The sequence below is a fragment of the Thermobia domestica genome, chromosome 12, assembly GCF_964235325.1.
Source record: "Thermobia domestica chromosome 12, izTheDome1.hap1.1, whole genome shotgun sequence".
NCBI lineage: Eukaryota > Metazoa > Arthropoda > Insecta > Zygentoma > Lepismatidae > Thermobia > Thermobia domestica.
The window spans coordinates 43,255,810-43,281,919 of NC_137465.1; the positions used below are offsets into that span (position 1 = coordinate 43,255,810).

The following is a 26,110-nucleotide window of genomic DNA, read 5'->3' on the forward strand; positions in this document are numbered from 1 at the left end:
GCTTATGAAAATGAAAAAATGCACAAAAATATTAGTGGTTCTATTTCGTATCGGTTTGCTTGCGTGAGGGCAACGCAACGCAGACTTCGCGTTTCTTACGAGAAACTAAACACATGTTACAGAAACAAACTGTTTCTGCACACTGGTAAAATTACACTTCCCTGGAAATGAAATATTTCAGTTTAACGTTCCATGCTTATGGTTAGGCTAAGGGAGATGATGATTAAGGCAAGTGAATGATAATGAAAGAATTGGTGGAATGAGAGGAAAGTGAGAGGAAACTGGAGAATCCCGAGAAAACCCATGAACACGACGTTGTCCACTACAAACTTACTTGGCCGAGGGTCGAACCAGGGACCTCACGCACCAGAGATAAGCGCTCTACCTCTAAAACACCGTGCCTCCACTACATTTCAGCTGATGAGATTCTGAAGAGAATAAAAGTGTTATATCTCAATTGCAATGTATCTTAATTGTTTCTCAAAATGGTTATAAAACGTTATATTTTTCTTTCTTGTAAATACTGGATCTAGAAGTGGAAAGATAATTTTAATATAAGGTTCCCGGAATCTGAAAAAAATTAACAGCCGGTTCAGACTAATCGGCTGAAGGACACCATTGTAGATAAGTATACTCCAAAGATTGGCAACTGGGGGCTTACTCTAGCTCGCGCAGTGCTCTGGCTCACAATCTTGAATGACGCTCACGCTCTCTAATTCCAGTTAGATCCATGCTATCTCAGACTTGTGCTCGCTCGAGCTTGGCTCGCTATTGCAATATAGCTCACGCTCGCTCGATCTTGCGTTCATTATTCTCATTGGATTTGGACTCGCGCTCACCATAAAGACTCAGGCTTACAACTGTCAATTGGACGTGTTTTCGCTCAGAATCGCATTCTGGCTCACTGTTCACTTGGTGCATGCTCAAGTCTGTTTGACGCCGTGATCCGAGCCCTCGAATTTGGGCATCAAATCACGTTAGTTTTCTCTTATTAAATATGAAGTTTGGAGAGTACTACTGTAATTACTTATTGACAGTGTTAAATATTTATGCTATTTCTTTTCTTTCAACCTTTTGATTTATCTGAGGAATTATCTTTTTCTTTTCTTGAAAATAAATTGGAATTTTAGTGGCTTATTTTATTAATTTATTCTTCAAATCTAACTTTATTTAAATATCCCCTATTTCATGAAGATTAATTTTTGTTATATATATAAAACTAGCAGAATGCTCGTTTTCTCCCGGGGAGAATATATATATCTCATTTTAGATTCAAAGGCTACCAATTAATTTAGGGATCCCAAAAAACAATGAATTTGACACTAATATCGGTCATTTTCAATTGGTCATTTTTACATGTTACCATCCCCTCTTAGAAGTGCTAATGGGGGGCTGAATTTGGATTTAAACAGCATCAGAAGTGTCAGTGTTCATCTCAGTGACCACGAAAACTATGGGTGCGGCACTAATATCTATCATTTTTGATCATTTTTAAATATCTCTCCCTACCCCGCCCCTAAGTTGCATCGTCAAAGTGAAATGATAAAAAAATTATCCCAGGCCTGAACCTCATCTTTGTTGAAAATTTAATGGAGATGATCAGGTGGTTCAAGAGTCATTAAGTCACAAACATAGTCACTTTTAATTTTATATTAGGGTCTAAGAACCGTATGCAAAGTCATTTTAGCGCTTGACCTAATAAGGTTGACTAACTCGTGATGCTAACTTCCGTATTTAGTAACACCAGGCCCGTATTTAGGTAAGTGCTATTCTGTGCTCGAGCACAGGGTAGAAGACTTTAGGGTGCTGTAAAATTTTGTATTTTTTTTAAAAGATTCACATTAAAGTAATATTTGAATCTAGCAATCTCAGAGTCACGCGCCATTGCGTAAAATTATGTTCATGTGTTTAATTCGCTCTAATCACAGTAGTTACTAATTAGCTAGCTTATCTGATTATTTTTAGAAAGTCTTCCTCCCCCATTCCCACCCCAAGGGATGACGAACTTGAACTTCATGGAAACTGATACCGTTAAACTCAGAGACCTCAAAAACTATGAATTCAACACTAATATTTGACGTTTTCGATTACTTTTAAAATCTCGCCCCTCCCTGGATAGTGGAATATGACATTAAAGTTGAATTGGATTAAAACTCCCACTATTCATCTCAGCGACCCTAAAAACTATGAATTCAATTCTAATATTGGTCTTTTTCGATTATTTTTATAATGCATCCATGTTATTCCTATGGAGACTTTGCCCCCCCCCCCATATCTCAGCTCAGGGGGGACCTAGGGACCTGAAGCAAGTCATTTGAATCATTTCTTTGAGAGTTTTAAAACACATTAAAATTTCATGTTTCTATCTATTATGGTTCTCGAGTTAAAAAGCGCTTCAGACAGCTTAGGTCCCATCCTTAGTACGTCATCATTATCCATAGAAGGCAATGGCAAACTACCATGGGTTCACTTTGTCCAGGAACCTTCGGGTCAGACATCTATCTACCTTCGAGCAGAACACCACATCATAATCATCATTGACAGAATTGGGCCATTTATAACTTTTGTAACTTGTAATACCAAATCTGTTACTCAACAAGAGCTGGTATGTAGTGATGAGCGCAAGAGTCTTGGTCTTGCAGTTTTTGCAAGTCTTGCATGCAAGACCAAGACCAAGACCAAGACCAGGAATCCCAATGCAAGACCAAGACCAAGACCAAGGGGTGCAAGAACAAGACCAAGACCAAGACTCTTGCGCAAGAGTCTTGCACAAGTACCGGCACTACTTGATTTTTTATATAATGTAAAAAAGAAGGGGATGAAATTTGTTGGCTTCAGTAAAAATGCTGCTGGAGTGAATGTGTTCCCAGTAGTTTATGCAATCTGTGTGAGTCGATCTGCCCCTGTAGCTTATAGCAACAGTGTGTCGTTTTCTGAATTGGTTGTTCGCGTTTTCTGTAGATATTACTCGTTTTCAAGCCACACAGGTGTCATCTCGCACCATGTGAGCTGTTTTGGTGGGCAAACACCGTTTGCGTGTGTTTTCTCGGTATTTTTTCGTTTCCTCTTACTTTCTTCATTCCACTATCTTAGTCATTTCTCATCATCACTGTCTCCCTTAGCCTTGGTGCACAATCGTGGGGCGTTAAAGTAGATACTTCATTTCATTTCAAAGCATATTAGTGGTGTTCTTCTTCCAGAACTAGAGAGAAATGTAGTATTGAACATCGGTAATACCGTACACCATAGGTGTCGACTTCATGGGTATGGCCTTGGCTCCGAGACTCAACCATTCGTTGGAAATTTTCAATGCGTGCTCTTAAAACTAATATCGAAATAACATTTTCATGACATTGACAAAAATTTAGTGCATGTGACCGCAAGTTTGATTTCATGGGCGGATGCTTATACATTGAATAATTATTTATTAATATAACTTTTAGCCTCCTTAGGTATAGGGTACACCGAGGATTCAGCAATATAACATTATACTACAACAATAAATTTATCTATATTATAAAATTGAAAGTGACTATTTTCGTGACTCCTAATCTCTTGAACCAGCCGACCGATCTCGATCAAATTTTCAACATAGACGAGGTTTGGGCTAGGGAGTGTTTTCATCTTTTCACTTTGACGGTAAAACTTAGGAGAGGGAAAAGGGTTATAAAATAATAAATAAAACTTAATAACTCTTGAACCAAACGACCAATCTCGATCAAATTTTTTAACATAGATGAGGTTCAAGTCTGGAATGTTATCTGTCAGTTCACTTTGACGGAGCAATGTAGGGGAGGAGGAGGAGGGGAGATGTACAAAAATCTCAATCAAATTTTTAACATGTATGATGAGGTTCGGTCCTGAAAAGTTTTTTTTAGAGTTTGTTTCGCTTTGATGGTAGAACCTAGGGGAGGAGGAATGGAGGTATATATATAAAACTTGATAACTTTTGAAACACCCGACCGATCTTGATCAAATTTTCAACATAGATGAGGTTCAGGCCTGGAGCGATTTTTATAATTTTACTTTGACGGTGCAACGTAGGGGAGGGGGAGAAGGGATATATATATATATATATATATATATATATATATATATATATATATATAATATGTATATAATGTAAACAAATTAAAAATATAAGTATTGTCTTTCTGCTCAAGCAAATTTTCAACACAGGGTCTGACTTGGGATGTTTTTTATCAAATCACTTTGACGGTAGGAGGTGGGGATGGAAAATGTACAAAAATAAATAAAATTTAATAACTCTTGAACCACCCGACCGAACACGATCTTATTTTCAACATGGATGAGGATCGGACCTGAGGTGGTTTCTGTCATATCACTTTGACGGTGAAGTTTAGGGGAGGTGGAATGAAAGATATTTAAAAATGATCGAAAATGACCGATATTAAAATGGAGTCTATAGTTTTAGGGGTCGCTGAAATAAACAGTGACACTTCCGATGCTATTTAAATCCAAGTTTAGCCCCGTAGCTTGGCGGAGGGAAGAGAAGATTTTTAAAAACTATCGAAAATGACAAATATTATTGTCGGATCTCGACAAATATTATTGTCGAGCGTAGTTTTAGAGTTCGCTGAGTTGAATACTGACACTTAAGATACCATTTACGACCAAATTCAACCTCGTAACTTGGGGAGAAGGAGATACATAATAATGATCAAAAATGACCAAATATTAGGGTCGAATCCATAGTTTTCGGTGTCGCTAAGGCGAACGGTGATACTTCCGATCCCGTTTAAATGCAAATTTAGCACCGCAACTTGGGGAGGAACAAGGTATATAAAATTATCAAAAAATACCATTATCAATGTCGAACTCATGAGATGAGCAATGACACTTCCGATGCCGTACCTCGCAACATGGGAGTGAAGGAGATATATAAGTTTATTGAAAATGACCGATATTAGTGCCGAATTCTTAGTTTTTGTGGTCTCTGAAACGAACAATGACACTTCTTTGATGTTGTTTAAATTCAAATTCAGCCCCGCAACTTGGGGAGGAGGAGGACAGAGAAATATAAAAATAATTGAAAATGACCAATATCAGAGAGCGCTTTACTAATAGCCTAGTAAAAAGTAACTGACTAACGAAATATATTATTATTATTATTATTATTATTATTATTATTATTATTATTATTATTATTATTATTATTATTATTATTATTATTAATATTATTATTATTATTATTTTAGGTTTAACCCAACGAAATGGGTAATTGATGCTAGTAATCCATATTCACAAGTGAGACTTCAAATAACTTGGAGTTTGATGCCGTTATTTTGTATTTCCAATACAGGTCAAAAGTATTTATATAGATTGAATTTACACAAAAGACATAGACAGTTGAATCGTTTTCAGTTTTCACTCAAATTATTCTAAAATATTAAGAGATCTTATTATAGTAATTATTATTTTAATTTTCTCTCTTTCTTTTTTTAGTCAATATTGCTAAATATATCATCATCTTCATAATAGCTATTCTGATATTATTGGCAGGTTACTTGCTGCAACTAAGAAGGTTCGACGTTCAGTGGTCCTCAGCTAGTCTCTTCCTCATGACGTAGCAATTTTCTGTTTTAATACCTTCCTTCAACTAGTCTCCTTCGCTCCCTCCCTCTCTTTCCTTCCACAATACCCTGCAGCACGTTCCTCATAAGACAGTTCGTCCTCAGCCAATATCCTAACCAATTTCTCTTCCTCCTCTTAACAATATCTAAAATTCTTCTTTTTTTTTCTACTGCTAATTTTTTTTTAACACCTTCTAATTCGTTGTCCGTTCAACACAGCTAGTTCTCTCCTTTTTTTCTCAATGCCCATGTATGGAAAGCCTACAATTTTTCATCACTTTTGCGTAATGTCATGTCAATGTTTCTGCCCCATAGAGTACATATTGGAATCAGTAAAACAAAATCTCAATATTTAATTGGAAGTTTGATTAATACAAGGATTAGCTAATCGTGGTTGAAAAGAAAAATCTGACACCTTTAGAGTTAAAAATAATTTTGCAATTCATGGTATTTCATTACTCTGTGCCGTTTTGATTTTCTTTCATGCATCTCAGGGGTAGAGTCCCCAGTTTGGGAATCAGTGGAGTGTAGGATATATTAAAAAATATAGTAAGGTTACGAAACGTTGTGATTTAGGCATATAAGTGGTGAAGCGTGGGCACACATTAAAAAAAAAATAAAGGCACCTATGTTGTAAACTATCATCATACTTACACAAAGTTAAACTATATTACATTTAGAAACATACATTGTATTTCCATTACTACTGTCGCATTGTAGAGTTTATTATCCCTTATATCCATAGTAAAATTTACCTATGAAAATCTTGAGATTTCTTAAATGCAAGACTTGCAAGACTCTTGCATGCAAGACCAAGACCAAGACCAAGACTGTGTGTGCAAGACCAAGACCAAGACCAAGACCGAGGGTTCCAGTGCAAGACCAAGACCAAGACTGGATGTGCAAGACCAAGACCAAGACCAAGACCAAGACCAAGACCAAGACCAAGACCAAGACCAAGACCACCCGGTCTTGGTCTTGGTCTTGCATTTGCTCATCACTACTGGTATGTTTGCAAAATCACGGCTTGTTTCCTTGTTTGAAGCGTAAGTTTGTTCGAGGGAGGGGGGCGGCAAATTATTTAGAGCACAGGGGCGCACAATATATAAATATGGACCTGAGTAACACGTAAGTAAAGTTAACAACGATTTATATCGAAAAAGGCCGCCCTCGACTTTTTCGTAGAGTTGTCCAACCACTTTAGGAGAAACCAATTACATGAGTTCCATTCTCTCTTAGTAGTATTGATTTCTCCTATAGTATTTGGACAACCCTGTGGAAAATTCGAGATTGTCCTCTGTCGCTATAAATTGTTGTTAACTTTACTTACGTGTTATTAAATACTCAAGTTAGCATTGTGCGTTAGTCCAGCTTTTAATACAACGCTAAACGACTCTGCATAAAGCTCGTAATGTTTAATAATGAATTTTAATTTAAGTAGTATTTAAATTTTATAAACTCTGCTAAAGACAATAAAGAGATCAATCACACAATACCATATATGAGATGTTCGGAGGGGAATTTTGCAGTAAGAAAAGTTACACATTCTTTTATTATAGCTTCCCGGCGGGAGCTCATGTGGTTCGAATTCCACGTTAATCAGTAGGTCCACGTCTCATATAGCCTCGCTGCTGAAAGGTACGCTAAACTAAAATCAACTCGACTAAACTCTTTTATTATAGCCAACCAACGTTCCTTTGCTACTTCAAAGTTTGCATAAAAGGTAGGAGATGTTATAGATTTGAAACGGAATATACTGTAGATAGCCACCGTTAACCATGCAATGTTAACGGATTAACACCAGTAGTAAGGTCGACTGAGATAATTGACGAGTTTGATGCAATAAGGGCGTAAGTCTGAAATATGCATTTGGGGAAAAACAATGTTCAAAATTTAAGTAGTTTTTCTTTTCTTTATTACATAAAACAATGTAATATGCAGCCTTTTATTCTGATTTTGATTTGAAATTTTGACAGGAGGCTAAACAAGCATGGTAAAAGCCACTTATGCGTTTGATGCAAATAAAGGGGCGTAAACTCACTTACGCCCTTATTACATCAAACTCCTCAATTGCCCTAGCAGTCTAATGCAAATAATAATAATAATAATAATAATAATAATAATAATAATAATAATAATAATAATAATAATAATAATAATAATAATAATAATAATTTTTAAAAGTCACGTTCTTTCAAAGGAACATTTAGCTAGAATTTGAAAAAGGGATCAGTAAAGTTACATCGTTAAAATTTCATCTCATTTCCAAGAAAATAATAATAATAATAATAATAATAATAATAATAATAATAATAATAATAATAATAATAATAATAATAATAATAATAATAATAATAATAATAATAATTCTCCATATAAATCAATGAGCTAAAAATTACACATGGTGTGGGTAATAAACACCATTAAGTGAATGGTAAGGCAGGTGAATGGATGAAAACTCGCAATATATAGTAGTTGCGCTCATGAATTATCTAGTCTCGTAACATTAATGATAATGTAACACAGTGACCGACACAGAGGAGAATTTCCGGGTTTTAGCCCCCCTCAATCTTGAACAAAACATAAAGCTAAAAATATACCATATTAAGATATTTATACGATATGAACTTGGGAGTTTTAACTCACATTGATGAAACTCTGCAAACTCTGTACTGGTGTAATTTTTGTTATTATTATTATTATTATTATTTTATCATGAAACCTTTTTAAAAGTCAAATTTCAGACTACCAGTAAATGAGTGCAATGGCAGCAACTATGCTCAATTATAACCTGCGCTATGTCACGGGTGTCCTGAGCGTTGAGTAAAATCTGTCACCAGTTAAAAGACCAGTGTTGCCAGAGCTTTCTCACAAGTTTTTAAACGAAAGATGAAATGATTCCAATTTTTGAGTAAAAGTCACTAAGAATTGTTGTTAAAAAAGTTCCGACACAATTAACGCTGTGAAAGTACTTACGGCATACGATTAAAAAAAAAATAAATGTAAAGATTCAAGTGCACGAGGTAAAGAATCTAACACTTACTTCGCGTTAACTCACGTTTTTCTACAGCTAATCGGGTTGCTATCAGTAATGCTGCGTTACGTGTGTCTCCGAATGGAACTAAAGGATATCGAATGTTGGGATTATTCTCTGTTAGAAGGCAAGGCATAATAGAGATAAAGCAGGATCGACGGCAAGGTGCATACTCGTTCAATTCGTCGCTTTCGCTGATTAGAACAAACAAAAAGACAAGAGAATGTAGTATATATGTGTAGAAAAAATTGCAGCGAACAAATAGTGGACAAGTTGTTCGTGGAGACAAAGGTGGCTACAATTGTAAATCACCAATGAGGGCACGGTGACTCAGTGATAAAGCACTTACCTCTGGTGTGTGGGGTCCTTGGTTCCATCTCCGGCCAAGTAAGTTGGTGGTGGACAACATCGTTAAGTTTATTTTAGGTTTAACGTTCCGTTCAGCAGCGAGGCTACATGAGACGTGGACCTACTGATTAATGTGGAATCCGAACCACATGAACTCCCGCTGGAAATAGAAGCCGGGTCTCCCACGCCATAGCGCGTACGCTAACCGCTTAGCCAAGAAGAAGCTCTGTACAACATCGTATCCGTGGGTTTTCTCGGGGTATTCCAGTTTCTTCCCACATTCTCATTTCATTATAATTCGCTTGTCTTAGTCATCCGACCCACTTAGCCTAAAGAGCATAATCATGGAACGTTTGACTGAAATATTTTTTTTTTTTTTTTACGAAATCACCAAAGAAGTCACCAATCGAATAATTATTTTCCGTCGCTATCTTCAAAGTCAAATCTGCTATACGTATAGCGATTTTTCTCCTGAATTGGCATCACTGTTAAAAAGATTGGAATGCACTGGTGTAATGAAATGATAGCGAGAACTATGACCATTACTTTCCATGGCACAGATGAAGGAAGGAGAATATTGCTATGCGTGCCTCTAAACTCGTTTTGTTTGCTTACGCTTGCATTGTTTACTAAAAAAAAAAAAAAAAAGAAAAAAATCTTTGGCAACAGCTAGAATTTAGTTTATTGCCTACAAGTATCAATTAGGGGTGTTCGATAAGGCTGAGGACCTATCGAACTTCGGGAGTCAAAATTTATCGAGTTGTCATCGATTACTCGAAACCGTTCGAGTATTTGAAATTATCGAAGTTTCGGGTATTATCGAAATTTCGAGTATTATCGAAGTTTCGGGTATTATCGAAATTTCGAGTATTATCTAAGTTTCGGGTATTACGACATTTCGAGTATTATCGAAGTTTCGGGTATTATCGAAATTTCGAGTATTATCGAAATTTCGAGTATTATCGAAGTTTCGGGTATTATCGAAATTTCGAGTATTATCTAAGTTTCGGGTATTACGACATTTCGAGTATTATCGAAGTTTCGGGTATTATCAACATCTCGAGTATTATCGAAGTTTCGGGTATTATCGACATTTCGAGTATTATCGAAGTTTCGGGTATTATCAAAAGTAGTGATGAACAGTTCGGTTCCTTCACCTCTCCAATGATTTCTTCTTGCAGCCAAACTAGTCAAACAACTTTTTTCATCTGATAAGTTATTGCAAAGTTCTATTTGTCGAAATCATATGTAAAATTATGTTTCTGCCTGCCCCGTTATTGGCGCAATCGGCAAAGTGACTATTAATAGACTAATGTTGTCTTGGATTCCAATTCCATTCGGGTGATGCATGTTTTCTCTTCCTCTTTCTCTCTTCTGACAGACTGCTTAAACCTTGTACAGATCTGTGGGGAAAAAACTCTTCCTTCACTACATTGCTAAGGAGAGAAGTTTTAAAATGAACACTCTGCATATATGTAATATATATTATATAGAACTATGATAACCTCGAATACATCGTTTCTTTCGAACACTCCGATAATCCCGAACTTTTCTAAATATTCAAGCGACTCGACAAATGCGATCATATTGATATATTTCTGTATTTGCTGCTTTCAAACAATTTGAGATTCTCGAACAGTTCGAGTGTCTCGAAGTTGTCTAATGTTTCTTACATTTCGAGTGCCTCGAACACTTTGAGAGTCCCGAACATTTCGGAAGTCTCGATCATTTCGAGAGTCTCGAACATTTCGGGAGTCTCGATCATTTCGAGAGTCTCGATCATTTCGAAAGTCTCGATCATTTCGGGAGTCTCGAAAGTTCGATAATTCGATAAAATTAAAATTCTTTATCGATGAAACGGTTTTGAAATTTTATCGAATTTTTATCGATTACTCGATTATCGGAACAGCCCTAGTATCAATATGAAATAAAGATCAATTTTGGTGATGAAAACCACTGATAAAATTTTGCAAGTAATATTACTTTGAAATAAAATGGCAAAACTTGAACAAAGTCACTACGAAGTGCGTTCAAATTCTAAGGTTTCTTTTTATTTCGAGGTGTGGCCGATGAAAGGCAATACGGTAGTAGAGAGATATTCCTCACTTTTAACTTTTTTGATCACTTTGTTTTATGATGTAACGGCCCTTTTTAAATCATGTTGATATCTGTAAGACTGTAGTCATTCTCTTGTAGCGTCAAACGAAGATGGTTGAATTCCTTTTGTAAACTTTCCTGGTCACTTACAGGGACTGCTCTGTGGGTCAAGGTGTTTAGCACTGTAAGCCGTTGTGACTTGTGATGGAAGCCACTTGCGTTGAGATAGAGATCGTATGTGTCAGCTTCCTATATACACGTTCCGTCAGTCCTAATGTTCCGTCAGGTTTACGGCGAACAAGAATATCAAGAAAAGGGAGGAATCCATTCTGCTCCACTTCCGTGGTGAATTTGATTTGAGGGTGACGACTATTGAGAAATTCCAGGAAATTTTGTAGTGTTTCAGGACCATGTGACCAGATAGCAAAAGTATCATCAACATATCTAAAGAAGCAAGACGGCTTAAGAACCGCTGCATCGGGAGCTTCATGTTCAAACCACTCCATGTGGAAGTTGGGAATGACAGGAGAGAGAGGAGACCCCATGACTACTCCATTCGTTTGTTTATATTAACATTCATCCTACAAAAAGTACGTGGAGGTCAGTGTACGTTGGAACAGGTCAGTTAGTTCCGGATTGAAGTGATTTCGTGTTAGCTACATCGTATCCTTGGCAGGAACTCTTGTCAACAAAGAAACTACGTCGAAACTGGCTAAGAGGTAGTTTGAATTCACTTACAGGTTTTTCAGGATCTTAACCAAATCAGACGAGTTTTAATGTGATGTCCACAGTTTCCAACCACCGGATTAAGACTTAACGTGAGGTACTTTTCTAGGCGATATGTTGGGATCCCTATGGAGCTGACAATAGGTCTCAGAGATACACCAGTCTATGAACTTTGGTAAACCGTATAATCGAGGTGGTTGGCTTCCGTATGCGGACAGACCCTTCCGCAGATCTTCGCGAAATCCAGACTCCTTCAGCAACAAGTTAGTTTTCCTCTCAATAGTTGACGTAGGATCTCTGGTTAGTTTTTTGTAGGCAGGGTCATCTAGTAGGTCAGCTATCTTCTTCTTATAAGCTTGTGTAGACTGTAGGATGCCGGCATTACCCTCGTCAGCTGGCAGTATTGTTATGTCTGGGTTATCACGAAGCGACTAAAGAGCAGCACATTCGACTTTGGTTATGTTGGATTTGGGCAGGTGGTTAACAGCTCGTTCAATTCCGGCTATGATCTCGGTGGGGATGTACTTAGGTGTAGGTGCGAAGTTTAATCCTTTCTTGAGTATGGAGGTGCTGGCGTCGTTTAACTGTTTTTTTTTTCACTTCTTGCATGTCAATCTGTCCACGCCAGTGTATACAGACTCTGAACCCTGTCCCTCCCTTTGTGAAATTCTTTGCACTGCATCTTTACCATCCTGCTTTTGCAACTTTTCAGTCATTCAGGTATTATTGCCTTAAAAAATGTTCGCGACCGCTTTTTATCACATCTATCGTTTATCCGCATTGTGATTAAATGCCATTTTGCAACATTTGCAACTAATAACTCGGTCATAACGCCCGAATTTCACTATATGAGTTCCCCAATCCCAAACATCTCTTGTGAATTTTTCAAAGCTTTGGAAAAATCATTTGTTTTACCATCTTGTCTACACCTGAAAATAAGCAAAATAAATACCTAGACACATTAAGTGGAATAAATTAGCTGGTAATTAGGTATTAAGAAATCATAAATAATGAAGAAAAGTATATCACATGGACTTTCTTTCTTTGTTTTCATATGTAGAATCTTCTCCGAAGTGTTGTAAACTGTATTTTGTTACATCCTGTATTATCCATTTTATGTTGTATTATATTATCCCGGTGAGGCCGTTCGGTCGAAAAAGTGTAGCACGCTTTTTCAGGCCAGCCACCCGGAATGAGGTTTTCCTGGGTTTTCCTCATTCACACCAGGCACCCTAACTTATAGGTCCCAGGCCGCTTCCTTCCTTCCCTTTCCCCGGATTGTGTGCTCGCCGAGGGACGTCATCCCTCAAATCGTGAAGGGCTAAATGACCTTAGATGCCGACAGCCCAGAAATCTAAATCCTAAATCTCTTAGTGTCCTAACATATTGTACTGTGAGCTAATTGGTGTGCACTCTCTTCGTACCTCTCTAGAGAACAATTAATACCCCGTTACCAAAATATGGAAACATTCTGTACTGGTCTTCGCAAAATTCTGCATCCAGCAACTAAACTCAAAAATTGCAAAAGGTCATTATAACTACTAAGCCGATTATCGCAAACTAAATCGCAAATTTGCATTGTGTTGACGCAAACTGTTACGGAATGTTTCCAGTATAGGAAAAAAATGAAGATTACTTCTTTCTGGTTGCGTGACAAGTGTTAATATCTTTTTATCACTTTCTCAAGAGCTTAAGATACGAATTTTCCAACATTAATTCTTTTATTGAATCTGTAGAAGAGATACTTTGATGTAATTCACATTCGCGAAGGCAGTTGAATTTGCAGTGTGCATTTTCATCCGCAATCGCATTCTTATTTCAGTCCCACTGAAGATGCAGCCTAACTATCCTAATAGCACTCTAGATTTTTAATAGCCTTACTCAAGCCTTCAGGGCTAATTCTATAGGCTTGCTCATGCTTGCGTTTACACAGCTTCAGATCTAACCAAGCCTATAGCAAACTTACTAGTTCCTCGATTGCAAGCTTGCTTTAGACTTGCCAATAACACGTAATAAGTGGCTAGCCTTAAAATTCCTTTAAATTGACACATCTGTCAAGCATGACTTAAAATCTACACTTGTTAAAGCCATACACAGAGAGAATATTAAAGTCTAACGTGCACGCGGTTTTGCACAACCTTCACTTTTACATCTGGTCATGGCATATACAGGTTTATACTTCAAGCATTCCTGAAGTCGAAGCATGACTTAAACTTTATTCTCGGCGAAACCATACACAGAGATAATCTCTAAGGCTATTAGAGAGAGATCAAGGACAAACTTAGCAGTAGCGTCATTTCAGATTTGGCTTGGGGGGGGGGGACAAGACCCCGTGATATATGTAAAATTTTGCGTTTTTCACTGACTTACTACTATTCTATTGATAAAATCTATATAAATCTCAAACTCAGGGGGGGGCAAATGCCCCTCCCTGCCCCCCCCTAAATGTTGCCCCTGAAACTTAGACCCATCGTAGACATGCTTGCTTACTGGGATGAACCGATGATTGTGCACCATACACACAACTAACATACAACTAAACAGTGCTACACCGAAATTATATTTTGTGGGGTAGTCGAATATTGTCATGGAATTTGGTAGTATATTTAGAGAATATTTTTCTCTTATAATAATAACTTGGATTACTTTTGCAAGAGAGGACACTCGTAAGTCGATGTATTACTGTATTTCGGAAATAAAGTTGTTTCGAACCTACCTTCAAACCAGCGAAGTCGTATGACGTCATCAGCAATATCAACCTCAAAACACAAGACCACTAGCCGTTAAATACACGGCTGATTCTGTTCTGCATTTGCGCAAACTCATTTAAGACATCATTTACAATAAACAATCTTGCTGTAATTATTTTTCTTTAGAAACCCGAACATATTATATTTTAAAAGTCACCTGGACGCATTTTCCTGGGGAAAAAAAACTAGGACATACCCAGGGGAAAAAAGGACGTTTGGTAACACTGCTCCTAAGGCTGTTGTGTTATTACCATATTGTCTATAGTAATTATCTTTCCGATTCCATCTTTTTTCTTTCTCTCGATTCGGCCCCTTGTCCATTATCATGCAATCACTAATAGATCATGCTAATGTCAATCTCGTACCAGCAACGTATATCACAAAACTTTTTAAAATCCACATATAGTTAGTTCTTGTTCTAATTTTAGGTCGAAATTAGAATATTGTAATATTATATGGAACCCTAATATACAGAAATAGTCATTTTTGATTGAGCGTACTCAAAATAAGTTCTTAGAGCTTCTTACACTTAAGATTACAAAATTCTACCCGAAATTTGAAAGCTACATTAACCTTGTTGAAAATTTTAAATTTGAAACTTTAGAGCTCAGGAGAAGAAATATTGATTTATTATTTTTACACAAACTTTCATGACAAAATAGACTGTCCTGTTCTTAACGAACAAGTATGTATCCAAGTAACATCCACTAAATTGCGTACTGATTCGAAAAATACATTTTTTTTTTTTTTTGTATGACAGCGAAAATAAATGTCTTAAGCAGATCTCCTATATGGAGAGTTAGTGCAACCTACAACAGGTTAGTTAAAGAAAATTTCAACCTTGATGTACTGGCAATGGACGTAAATAGTTCTAAGAAGTCCATTAATTCTCTAAGCCGAATTTAATTATTACCAATAGTTCTATTAATCTATGTATCCTGTATAATGTTTATAACACTGTAATCAGGCCTGTGCCTGTTGTGTTATATGTCAATAAATTAAATTTTGTTTATAATTTTCAAAATAAATGTATAAAGTGTTCAGAGTACTCAAGATGATAAATACAGTCTAGCATCCTAGATAAATATGGAGATAAGTGTAGTCATGGATAATAAGTTTTGAAAATGATAAAGAAATACTGGCGCGGAAATGGTTTGTTAACAGGGGTGTTGCTTTGGTCTTGGGTTCTAAGTTTCTTGGCGTATCACTACTAATTGGAGATTAATTCCTAACAAGGAAAGAAAGAGGGGGAAAAGAAAAAGAACACAGCATAAAGTATACATTTATTGCCATTCAAAATATATTTGATACATATTCTTTTAATAAATATATACATTAAGAACAATGCAAAAGAAAAAAAACACATTTACACTACAATGTTCATTAATATGTAATGAATAAATTTACTCATTGCATGCTTACAAATAACATAGTAACGAATAGCACAATCGAAATCAGTATCACTTCATTAATACGGGCGATGAACATAGCTTAAAGAGTATATAGCTTCTGTCCACTTTTGTAATCAAGTGTTTTGACTAAATTTTATACAAAGACAGACCTCGGCCTGGGGAAGATTTTATCATAAAACACAGTACGAGATCAATGCTTATAATTCGACAGCCTTAAGCCTACATCCTGATTTTAGTTTTCTGTTTGAAACTGATTCTAGTTATTTGTTTGACTTTTTTATTACAATGTGCAAAATATAGAATGATCGTTGTATTTAAGTAACTATATTGATAAGATTCGCTCTGAAATGCAGAATACATACAGTAATAGTTTACGTGATTCGTAAGTAGTATGTGATAAAACAGGACAATCGAATTTTATTTTTAAGATTTGACGTTTTGTTCGTATTGTGAAGAGGACACTATTTAATTGAGATCTTCTTGTCACATTTTTCGAAACATAGTTTCTTAGATTATTTATACATAAAATTCAAGCTTAAATTATTGACCGTGTTGCTTGAGTTGAGTTCACTTAATAGGGTTTAGCGTCGTCCTGTTCAGCAACGAGCCTATATAAGACGTAGCCCTACAGCTTAACGTGGGATATGAACCATATGATCCCCCACCAGAATAGTGTTACTTTTAGGCACAACAGTTCCACTGAAATACAGGCTTGCTTTACTTTTTGAAAAGCGGCGAAATGTAAAAATGTTTACAATATAAGTTTCTTAAAAAGTAACTTTTTGAACAAATTATTTTTTAAAAAAATAATTCCAAAGGATCCACAGCTTATGAGTAATTTATCTTGTTAGTTTTATTCAGTAATCTTGTTTTATCATTATAATAGATCTGATAAAGGAAATTATTTTAATGAATAATTTGTATTCGTACAGCAATAGAATGGGGAATGTGGATGTATAGAGAAGTTCTTTGTAATATCTATAGAAAAATATGGGTAGGGCGTGCAGTAAAAATGGAAATAATAATATTTAAAGGAAATGAGTACCAACATCCGAATACTTTATTAGATTATTTTAGAACATGACATCATGGTATCTTAAATCATAGACTGAGTTACAGCGGGTACACTGTGAAAAGAAGGTCTAAGATTAAAGTAGTATTCTTAGATAATATGATTTCTGGTGAGAACGCCATGCCAAGACTGGAGTGGAACATTCTCGGACGGTATTAGAAATAATATTACCCAAGAATTCTCCTTAAATTTTCTCACTGTAAGCAAACATCCTTCGTTAGAAGGATGTAGATGAACGTTAACAACGAAACAGAAACATATAACTACTTAACTTTCAGTTATTGAGTGCATTAAAAATAATAATAGTTTCATCATTTATTACAAGAAGAGAGAGAGATTTTATAAAATAGTAGTAACAGAAGATACAAATGTAAAATCGATATGACACGACAGGACTGTGTAGAGAATCTTATAAAGAAATTATAAAAATATGCATATTGTGAGTTTTTGACGCTATTGTCCTCTACAAGCATTTTTTAAACGTGATTGTGATGTTACGTGTCAATTGTAAGCAGGTTGTGAAGATATTAAGTTTCTTGTACTTTACTTGCGCTAAAAAGTGTCTTTGTCAAACGCATATGCCTCTTTATAGACAATTTGCTGCTGAACAACAAAATAACTTTTCACACATTACTTTTAATTATATACAAAAAGCATGTTCTGTATATACAGATATCTTCTGTCTAACTCCAATGTTGTCATCTCAGAGACCTTTTCACGAATTTTGTGCTCACTTCTTCATGAATCACCTCGATGCATCAGGTTCTGGTTGATACCCATATTCTGGCAATTCTATCAAAAACAATATATGTTAGAAATATTAATATGCACAAAATATTAAAACATATTAGAATATTAAAACCTGTGATGTCCTTAAGCTGGTTCATTCAAATCGGTTGTTAAAATTTCTCAGGTTCCAGAACCTGATATTAAAATTATCTCCTCACCTCTAGATCCAGTACTTACGGAAACAAATTAATTCTCTAGTACAAAGTTTCAAAATCAATATACAAAATATCAATATAGAGATGCAATCTGACTTAATCATAGTTACTAATACTAGTCTTACTGGAGTAAATAATCATAATAACAAATATTATTATTATTGTATATATATATATATATATATATATATATATATAGCAAGACGAAATCAGCTCACTGTACTGATCATAAGATAGAACCGGTTCTTAAATCCGTACTATCAACCGTTGTTATATACTAATCATAGAACCAGTTGCTATATACTAATCATTGAACTAGTTGTTGTATATACTAATAATATATATATACTATAATCATAGAACTAGTTGTTATATAGTAATCACAGAACCAGTTGTTATATACTAATCATAGAACTAGTTGTTATATACTAATCCTAGAACCAGTTGTTATACATATTAATCACAGAACCAGTTGTGTTATACTAATCATAGAACTAGTTGTTATATTCTACTAATAATAGAACTGTTTTTATATACTAATCATAGAACCATTTGCTATATTATAATCATAGAACCGGTTGTTATATAGTAATCATAGAACCAGTTGTTATATATGCTAATTGCAGAACAAGTTGTTATATATACTAATCATAGAACCGGTTGTTATATATTAATCATCTAGAACTTGGTAGTTGTTATATACTCAGTTGTTATATACTAATCATAAAACCGGTTGTTAAATTATTTGAATGACAGCACTGATTATAATGGGTAATTCTAGAGGTTAAAGGAAATAAAGGGAGTCCCTCATTTGGGAAGGCTATATGCAGTGACGTGCGCAAGGAATGGGTCCAGCAGGTCCGGACCCCTTCGGAAATCTCAATTTTCCTCTAAAAGTATAATTTTAGCTGTGGTTATAGTACAAATTTTAATGTAATGTATCCTCATATTGAATTTGGCCCGCACAAAACCTTTGGATCCCTCTAGAAATAAATTTCTGTGCACGTGTCTGGCTATGTACATAATGAAGTTCCAATTTTCCAGTCTTCGATACATCTGATCGGCCTTTACCCCTCATTTTACAAGTCTGTGAGTGAATCCTTGAGTCACATTTGACGGAGAGTAGAATGAGAACAAATAAAACCCCGCCCCAATACGGATCAATCCCGGGATACCTAGTCAATAGGTGGACGCCTTACTGACCACGTCATCACGTTAGTAGTGAATAAGTAACAGTGTCACGTGTACACCACAGGAAGGAGTTTGGCTTGTTTGGCATAATATTTTCTTAATTACTACTGAAAATGGAAGTGGTAGAAGATTTTTCGGTTTTAGTAGAGAGGTTAAAGTGGTGATGCAATATATTCTTGGGATATCTAATTGATTGCAGAAAACCATGTCTCCCTATTACTGTATTTACTCTATAGCAATCAATGTTGAAACAGAAAGTGGTTGATTTCTACTTCTTCCGGTTTGGATAGTGGGTTAAGAGAAAAGATAGTACCTATTCTTAGAACGTTAAGTCTTTAATATCGTTCATTGTAGCTTTGGAACTGCATTGCCTAAATATAAAAATAAAATCTGACAAGTCGAGTCTCGTGAGCAACACTAGTTTACTGACGTCTTAGATCTTAAACACTGTTTTAGTAGTACATGATTCTTTTACAGGGTGTTTCTAAACAACACCGATAACGTTTTAGAGGTGATTCCTGACACGAAGATAAGACAAAAGTATAGACCAACCTGGGTGCGCAAATGCTTCTTTTCAGAGTTCTAGGGTGCCGAAAGCATGAAAAAATGAACTTTAAAGGTTCATAGGAACTAGTATGTGCCCTATCCAAATATGTAAGTTTCAGAATCCTGCGGTACTTCCGCAACAATTTTTACAAAGGTAGTTGGTGAGTACTTCAAATTATAAGCCCTTAGCCAAATTTTCTCTATAAAAATTGTTGCGTGAGTAGCGCAGGATTCTGAAACATGTATTTTTGGGTAGCGCACATATTAGTTCCTAAGTGAAGTCTTGACACGACTACGGTAGGTTTCATAGTATTGGAGCTATGGACCTTTAAAGTTCATTTTATCATGTTCTCGGCAGCCTATAACTTCGAAAGGAAGCATTTGTGCACCCAGGTTGGTCTATACTTTTTTGTCTTGTCTCGGTGTGAGGAATCTCCTTCCAAACATTGATTGTGTTGTTTTGAAACACCCTGTACAAAAGTATAGAAGTTGATAAAGCGATTTTACGAGCGCAATGAAGAGCATTTATCAACGCTATAAACACGCATGTTATTACAAAATATGCCAATAACAAATAAGGTTTAAATGTTGTTATATAACACTTTTCATGGCCTTTTCGGTGACGCGGAAGTATTCTGATAACTTTCAGATGAGGAATTATGAAAAAATCAGGACATAAATTTACAAAAACGAGACGAGACAAGACTTCTAGTAGGCGACAAAACTTTATTTCTCGTCTCACCTCGTGTCATGATCAACAGTACTTGATGACGATGATAATAGTAATGTGACTACATGATTATGCTCAACAATAATGAGAAATAGCAAGCTTATATAACAAGGTTTCCTTTTCCACAAAAGAAGTTAAACCTACCTCTTATTACATCTTCGAGTTCATATGTGCGACTCATCCACCAGGAATTATCGAACCCGGGTTTTGTACCTCCGTAGGTAGCTGGAAGGATATCAGCTGGTATATTTTCATCAAAATTACTCATTTTCTTTCCGTGAGTTATTACCTGGAATCACAATGAAGAAAAGTGATCAGATTTTACATGAATATACCTACAAGTAGGTAATAATAATATAATTGATCATCAACATTTAATAGAAGATTGAACTATGTACTATTTATATCTGTTTAAGGTGGTCCCTTTTGGTAGCTGAGCACTTTTCATGTTGAACTACGTAATAATAATAATGAATAAAAATAACAATCTACAATAATTTATATCCGTCTCATACAATTATTCAAGTAGTAGGTATAGCATCGTTACGAAAAGGCAAACGACCATATGCTAGTTAATAGTGTATTTGCTATATAGTATATATAACATATCGAAGGCAACAATCCGTGCCGATATTTTATTTAGAACTTTCTTCATTGTTGAAATAGTATATTGTTAAAAGATTTGAATATCTAATTTCAACAATTAAGCTATTTCAACAATGAAGAAAATTCTAAATAAAAAATCAGCACGGATTTTTGTCTTCGATAGGTTATGAAGTTCTTTCTCTAAAAATTTGAAATCTGTAGTATGAAATTTGTAAGAGAAATCGTGAATTTTCGTGAAAGGTAAATAATACATGAGAGAGAGATACGAGGAATGTAGTGACATCTATCGGCAAGACTTGTCCCTTTAAACCAACCTTAAACATGTTATCTTGTTCGGACCTATAGACTGATATAAGTCTTATGATACGACAATATTTTAATTAAATAGAAATAAAAATTTAAGAAATATTGATAATTTTAGATTATATCTCATTCACTGTACTATGTACACTCATGTCCAAAATGATTGTCGCATATCTATAACTGTTTTCTTGTAAGAATATAATCTGATAATGCTTTTGCAGGGTACTTTTAATACTGATACTATGTGTATAATCGGGAAATGTATATTTGTGATAAATTTCACAGGAAAAGAATTATATATACGAAAATTAGAATGAGTAAAACAAAATGTTGCTAAATGGACAAGAAAGTTTTATTTTCGTTTTATTGTTCTTGTTTACTGCTCTTTTGACATGAAATTTACCACATACATGTCTTTGTCGATTATACACATACTAACATTATAAGAAATACCGGGCGAATTCGTTATCAAATTAGGGGGCGCGGTGGCTCAGTGGTAGAGCGTTCACCTCCGGTGCTTGGGGTCCCTGGTTCGATCCCAGCTCGCGCCGTGTGAACTTTGTGGTGGACAAACACCGTGCTCGTGGGTTTTCTCGGGGTTCTCCCGTTTCCTCCCACTTTCTTCATTCCACCATTACACTCATCTCTCATCATCACCGTCTCCTTTAGCCTAACCGGCATAACCGTGGGACGTAAAACTTAAAGATTTCATTTTTTTTTTTTCGTTATCAAATTATATTCCTACAACAACATATTTATAGACATACGACAATAATTGTGGACATGAGAGTACCTCAATCTTGCTAGTATGATAGAGCCGTTCTATTTCAAGTGTGCTCCTACTGGCGCTGCTGTCGATGTGTGTTTTCCTGTACGTCCCTCGAAAGAGGACGGACAAGTTGCTGCGGCCGAGATCCTTGAATGGTTGGACAGGGTTACCACATTGAATTACTTCATGGGTTTCGCTGTGCACTGCCTTGTTAGTCACTCTAAGTAAGTAGCCTACGATCTTCACTTGCCAAGACCAAACGACTGAATGACAAATTGGCAATACCGTCGAGGTCATTCTCTTCTTTCCTCAAAGCAAAGGGAAGGATTCCTCCATATGAGGTCTGCGAGGGTGGGGAAGAAATATGTTTCACATATTTTTCGGGGGCACAGTTGAAACAGAAAAGCTGTGACAAAGAGTTTAATTAGGATGTATTCCAGCGTCAATTTCACTTCACCAAGTGGTATGATTCTGGTACACCACCAATTTTTATGTTTACAAATTTTGCCCCAAAACACCAACTATACATTTCTTCGCTCTTCACACTAGACAACTATTACACACTTTCCGTCTTTACTCAGTAGTTTAGGTTTTTGTTGCTAGAAGTACACCTGATCGAAATACACTGACTACAGTTAGAGCTTCAACGTTCTTCCTTATCACTTTTCACATTGGTATTATTCTGAATGAAAAAAAAAATGTTGCGCATAGCTTAATGATCCACCCTCAGACAACTGGGAAAATAAAAATGGATTTTCTCCCCCTACTGCTCGGAGTTTACTCCCTCTGATTCTGATTTCATTTGATTGATCATAAGGATCTTCACTACATCGAAATTAAACTACTGCTAATTTTAGAGTTTTTCTGTAATATCTTCAAAACAAATAAAAAATATTCGAAAGCGCGAAACGTAGTGAACTAGGCAATACGATTTTGCATGTGATATCTTTACCACAATTCACCTATCTGCTTTTGGTATGCCACTATTTACAGAAACCGCAAAAAATGCTAAATCTTTCTACAGTTGCAAATCGAAAGCAGATAGACGAGTTGTGGTAAAGATATCACATGCAAAATCGTATTAATAGGCAGATCTTGGCAGCTAGTTTTTTCACCAACAAAACAAAACAAAACAAAAAATGAAATGAAGACGCCATCTCCCTACATCAGTTACTAAAACAGTCATGATTATAAAATAATACGACTACCAATATGTAAAGAACTACTTAAGTACCAAGTGCTTGATACATCCCCAAAATATTCAAAATCTCAACCAAACTGGCGAAGAGGTGTTTTCAAAAACACGGAAGTTTATAGCATCATTTGGACACAAACAGAAAATGTAAATGTGGTCAACATTTAATGACTCGTACACTCCTCATTGGCTTACTTATCACATTGTTTTCAATGACATTGCGTGGACTCACAATCTCCGATTCATTTACATACTGCCATTTTGGGCATAGATGTTGGTTGGTTTTCGAATTTTCAGCCACTAAAATGACACTTTTTTCCCACTGTGCGACAGTGAAAATGAAGGTATGAAAATGAGAGGGGTGACAAGACGTACGCAAGATGCTCTACGTACGCAAGATGAAGGTAAACAAGGGAAACAATAACATTTTTGAACTTAAAACAGTTGTAGAATAGGGGCTTAAGGACTCAAAACTTTAACACAACTAATTTCGTATTTTTCAAAGACTGATCACTACTAGTGACTTTTTTTTATTTCATTGACGTATGACGCTTCCAATTACAAGGAATTTTTTGGGATCATTTCTCCATCAACTACTCGTATCACCAAGATATTTGTGTGTATGATATTTTTAGCTATTTACATACATACATACGTATATATATATATATATATATATATATATATATATATATATATATATATATATATATATATGTGTGTGTGTGTGTGTGTGTGTGTGAGTGTTAGTGTTAGTGTATTTTTAATATAATTTATGATAAGTAACCTTAAATTCAGAACTCTCATTCATTAAGAAACTAAGTAATTACTGTAATTTCAAACATAGGAGCCAAACTATATTTTGCACTTTAAACACAAACGTTAAACATATTCTTCAGCTCCTCGATTAACATTTAAAAATTGGGAAAGAAGGCTACTTGTGAATTTCCGTTATATTTCACAAAATACTTTTTAGCATAAAAGAATTGAAATTAAAATGCTAATTGAGTGGTCACATACAGAATAAAATTTCGAAAGTTTTTAATTATTACTGGAAATTAATGTTGTCACCCATTTCAAACATTTTAAAATCACATAGTTTCTAATGTATTGAAATTTCATTTCGATAGTATGAAATCTAAATAATTGTATTGTTTTCCGTAACTGTTCTCCAATTGGATTTGTATATCAACCAAAGGTAGTTTTGTTAAGTTTAACAAAAAAAAGTTCAAATAAGCCCCTTGAAAACCGCTCTTATTTGTAAAAGAATACACAATGATCGCTGTTGCAATGATTTGTCGAAGCAGCTTGATAAAAATTCAGCGTAGCATAACAATAGAAGCTGCTTCTCTTACATCTTAAAAAGTATATATAAGCTTAGTGAGGTAAGTATAGGGGGCACCGAATTCTACTTCGCCTCGGACGCCGAAATCTCTAGCTAATATATATTCTCTCAAGGTACGCATAATAGTGGCTATCAGATGTCTGCAGTGTATTCTAAAGTGGGTACATCACATGGAAACAGTGAATGTAAATTATGAAAAACTAAAACATTAATAATTATTAATGTCAGTTTTCATTAATAAATTAACTACTTAAACGCACATCCTATTAGCTTAAGAAATGCCGAATTTGTGTGACAATGGGGAAGCTCTGTAGTTTCATCTTGCTCGTTTTTCCCATATTTTTGGAGAGCTGCTCACGCTAACACTTAGCGGTTGTCACAAGAGAAAAATATTGATATAGGCCTACACCAAGAGTTACTTGGGAATATTGGGAACTTAAGTCCTGGGATTGAATAAAGACTCTTGTTAGTATTAATTGAATTTTATTTACATGATTAATTATGCAACATACAGCTCGTTACTTGATTGTTATTGGGTACTTACTATTATATTTATTGTCAATAATTCTCTTATTTATTTATTTGACTGATTAAGCAACATGCAGCTCGTTACTTGATTGTTATTAAGTATTCACTACAGTTTTTACTATCAACATTTCTCTGAGGACAGACGGAGAAATGCAATTATACTACTGTCATTCTTAATCGTGAGAGCTTTATCGTAGGGAGACAAAACATAATTGAGTCTGGTATGACATCCCCAATACAAGAAAATGGTACTATAAGAATCTTTCTTACGTACCTTGCTAAATTCTTGTAAGGCTAAATAAGTCGTTACTCCTATGGTCGTCACACTCACTGTAGAACACCTCAGGGCTGACTCTTGAATCACCGAGGGCTGGGGATCCTAAGACTTTTAAAGAATATCGGGTCACACCCAAATCTCGTGGTGATCAGATCATAATTTGCGTCAGATTCCTAAATATGGTAACCTATCGCCCTTTTAGCCTTCTCATTGGTTCTCACCAACTGCCGCACCCAGGATACGATACAGATGACACATATACACATGTACAATATCCGACGCATGATTCAATGTCACGCGTCCCAGAATCCTTCAAAGCATCCGTAAACACTGACTAAATTTCCTATGTTACTGCGTTGTTGCGGTCATAGTTCAATATCAGGTATCCTGTTTTTGTAATATCAATTATCTTCACTGAGTAAGCTTCCTATAATATTGCGTTGTTGTGATAATATCAATTGTCTTCATCGTTTTCATATTTCCCTTCTCTTGTTGCCAACTCTAAGCAAACCAAGAGAATAAACCCATTAATTCAAATTTATTCAATTAAGGGCAAAATATAACCATATTTTAAGTTTATCGCCACATTCTCACTGCTTCATAATTTTCGACTCTGAAAATTACCAAGAAGTGGGCGAGGCAT

General features: G+C 35.5%; 1 protein-coding gene across 1 annotated transcript in view; it reads right to left on the reverse strand.

The window, feature by feature from the left end:
- Nucleotides 1-15,817: 15,817 nt before the first annotated feature.
- Nucleotides 15,818-26,110, reverse strand: part of LOC145666438 (clavesin-1-like) — a 65,368-nt gene continuing 55,075 nt past the window's right edge. The window contains exons 7-8 of the mRNA XM_081733664.1: nt 20,589-20,733; nt 15,818-17,825 (exon numbers count right to left, since the gene is read on the reverse strand). Of these exons, the coding sequence (XP_081589790.1) occupies nt 17,779-17,825; nt 20,589-20,733 (192 nt within the window). The 3' untranslated portion in view covers nt 15,818-17,778. The remainder of the gene's footprint in view (nt 17,826-20,588; nt 20,734-26,110) is intronic.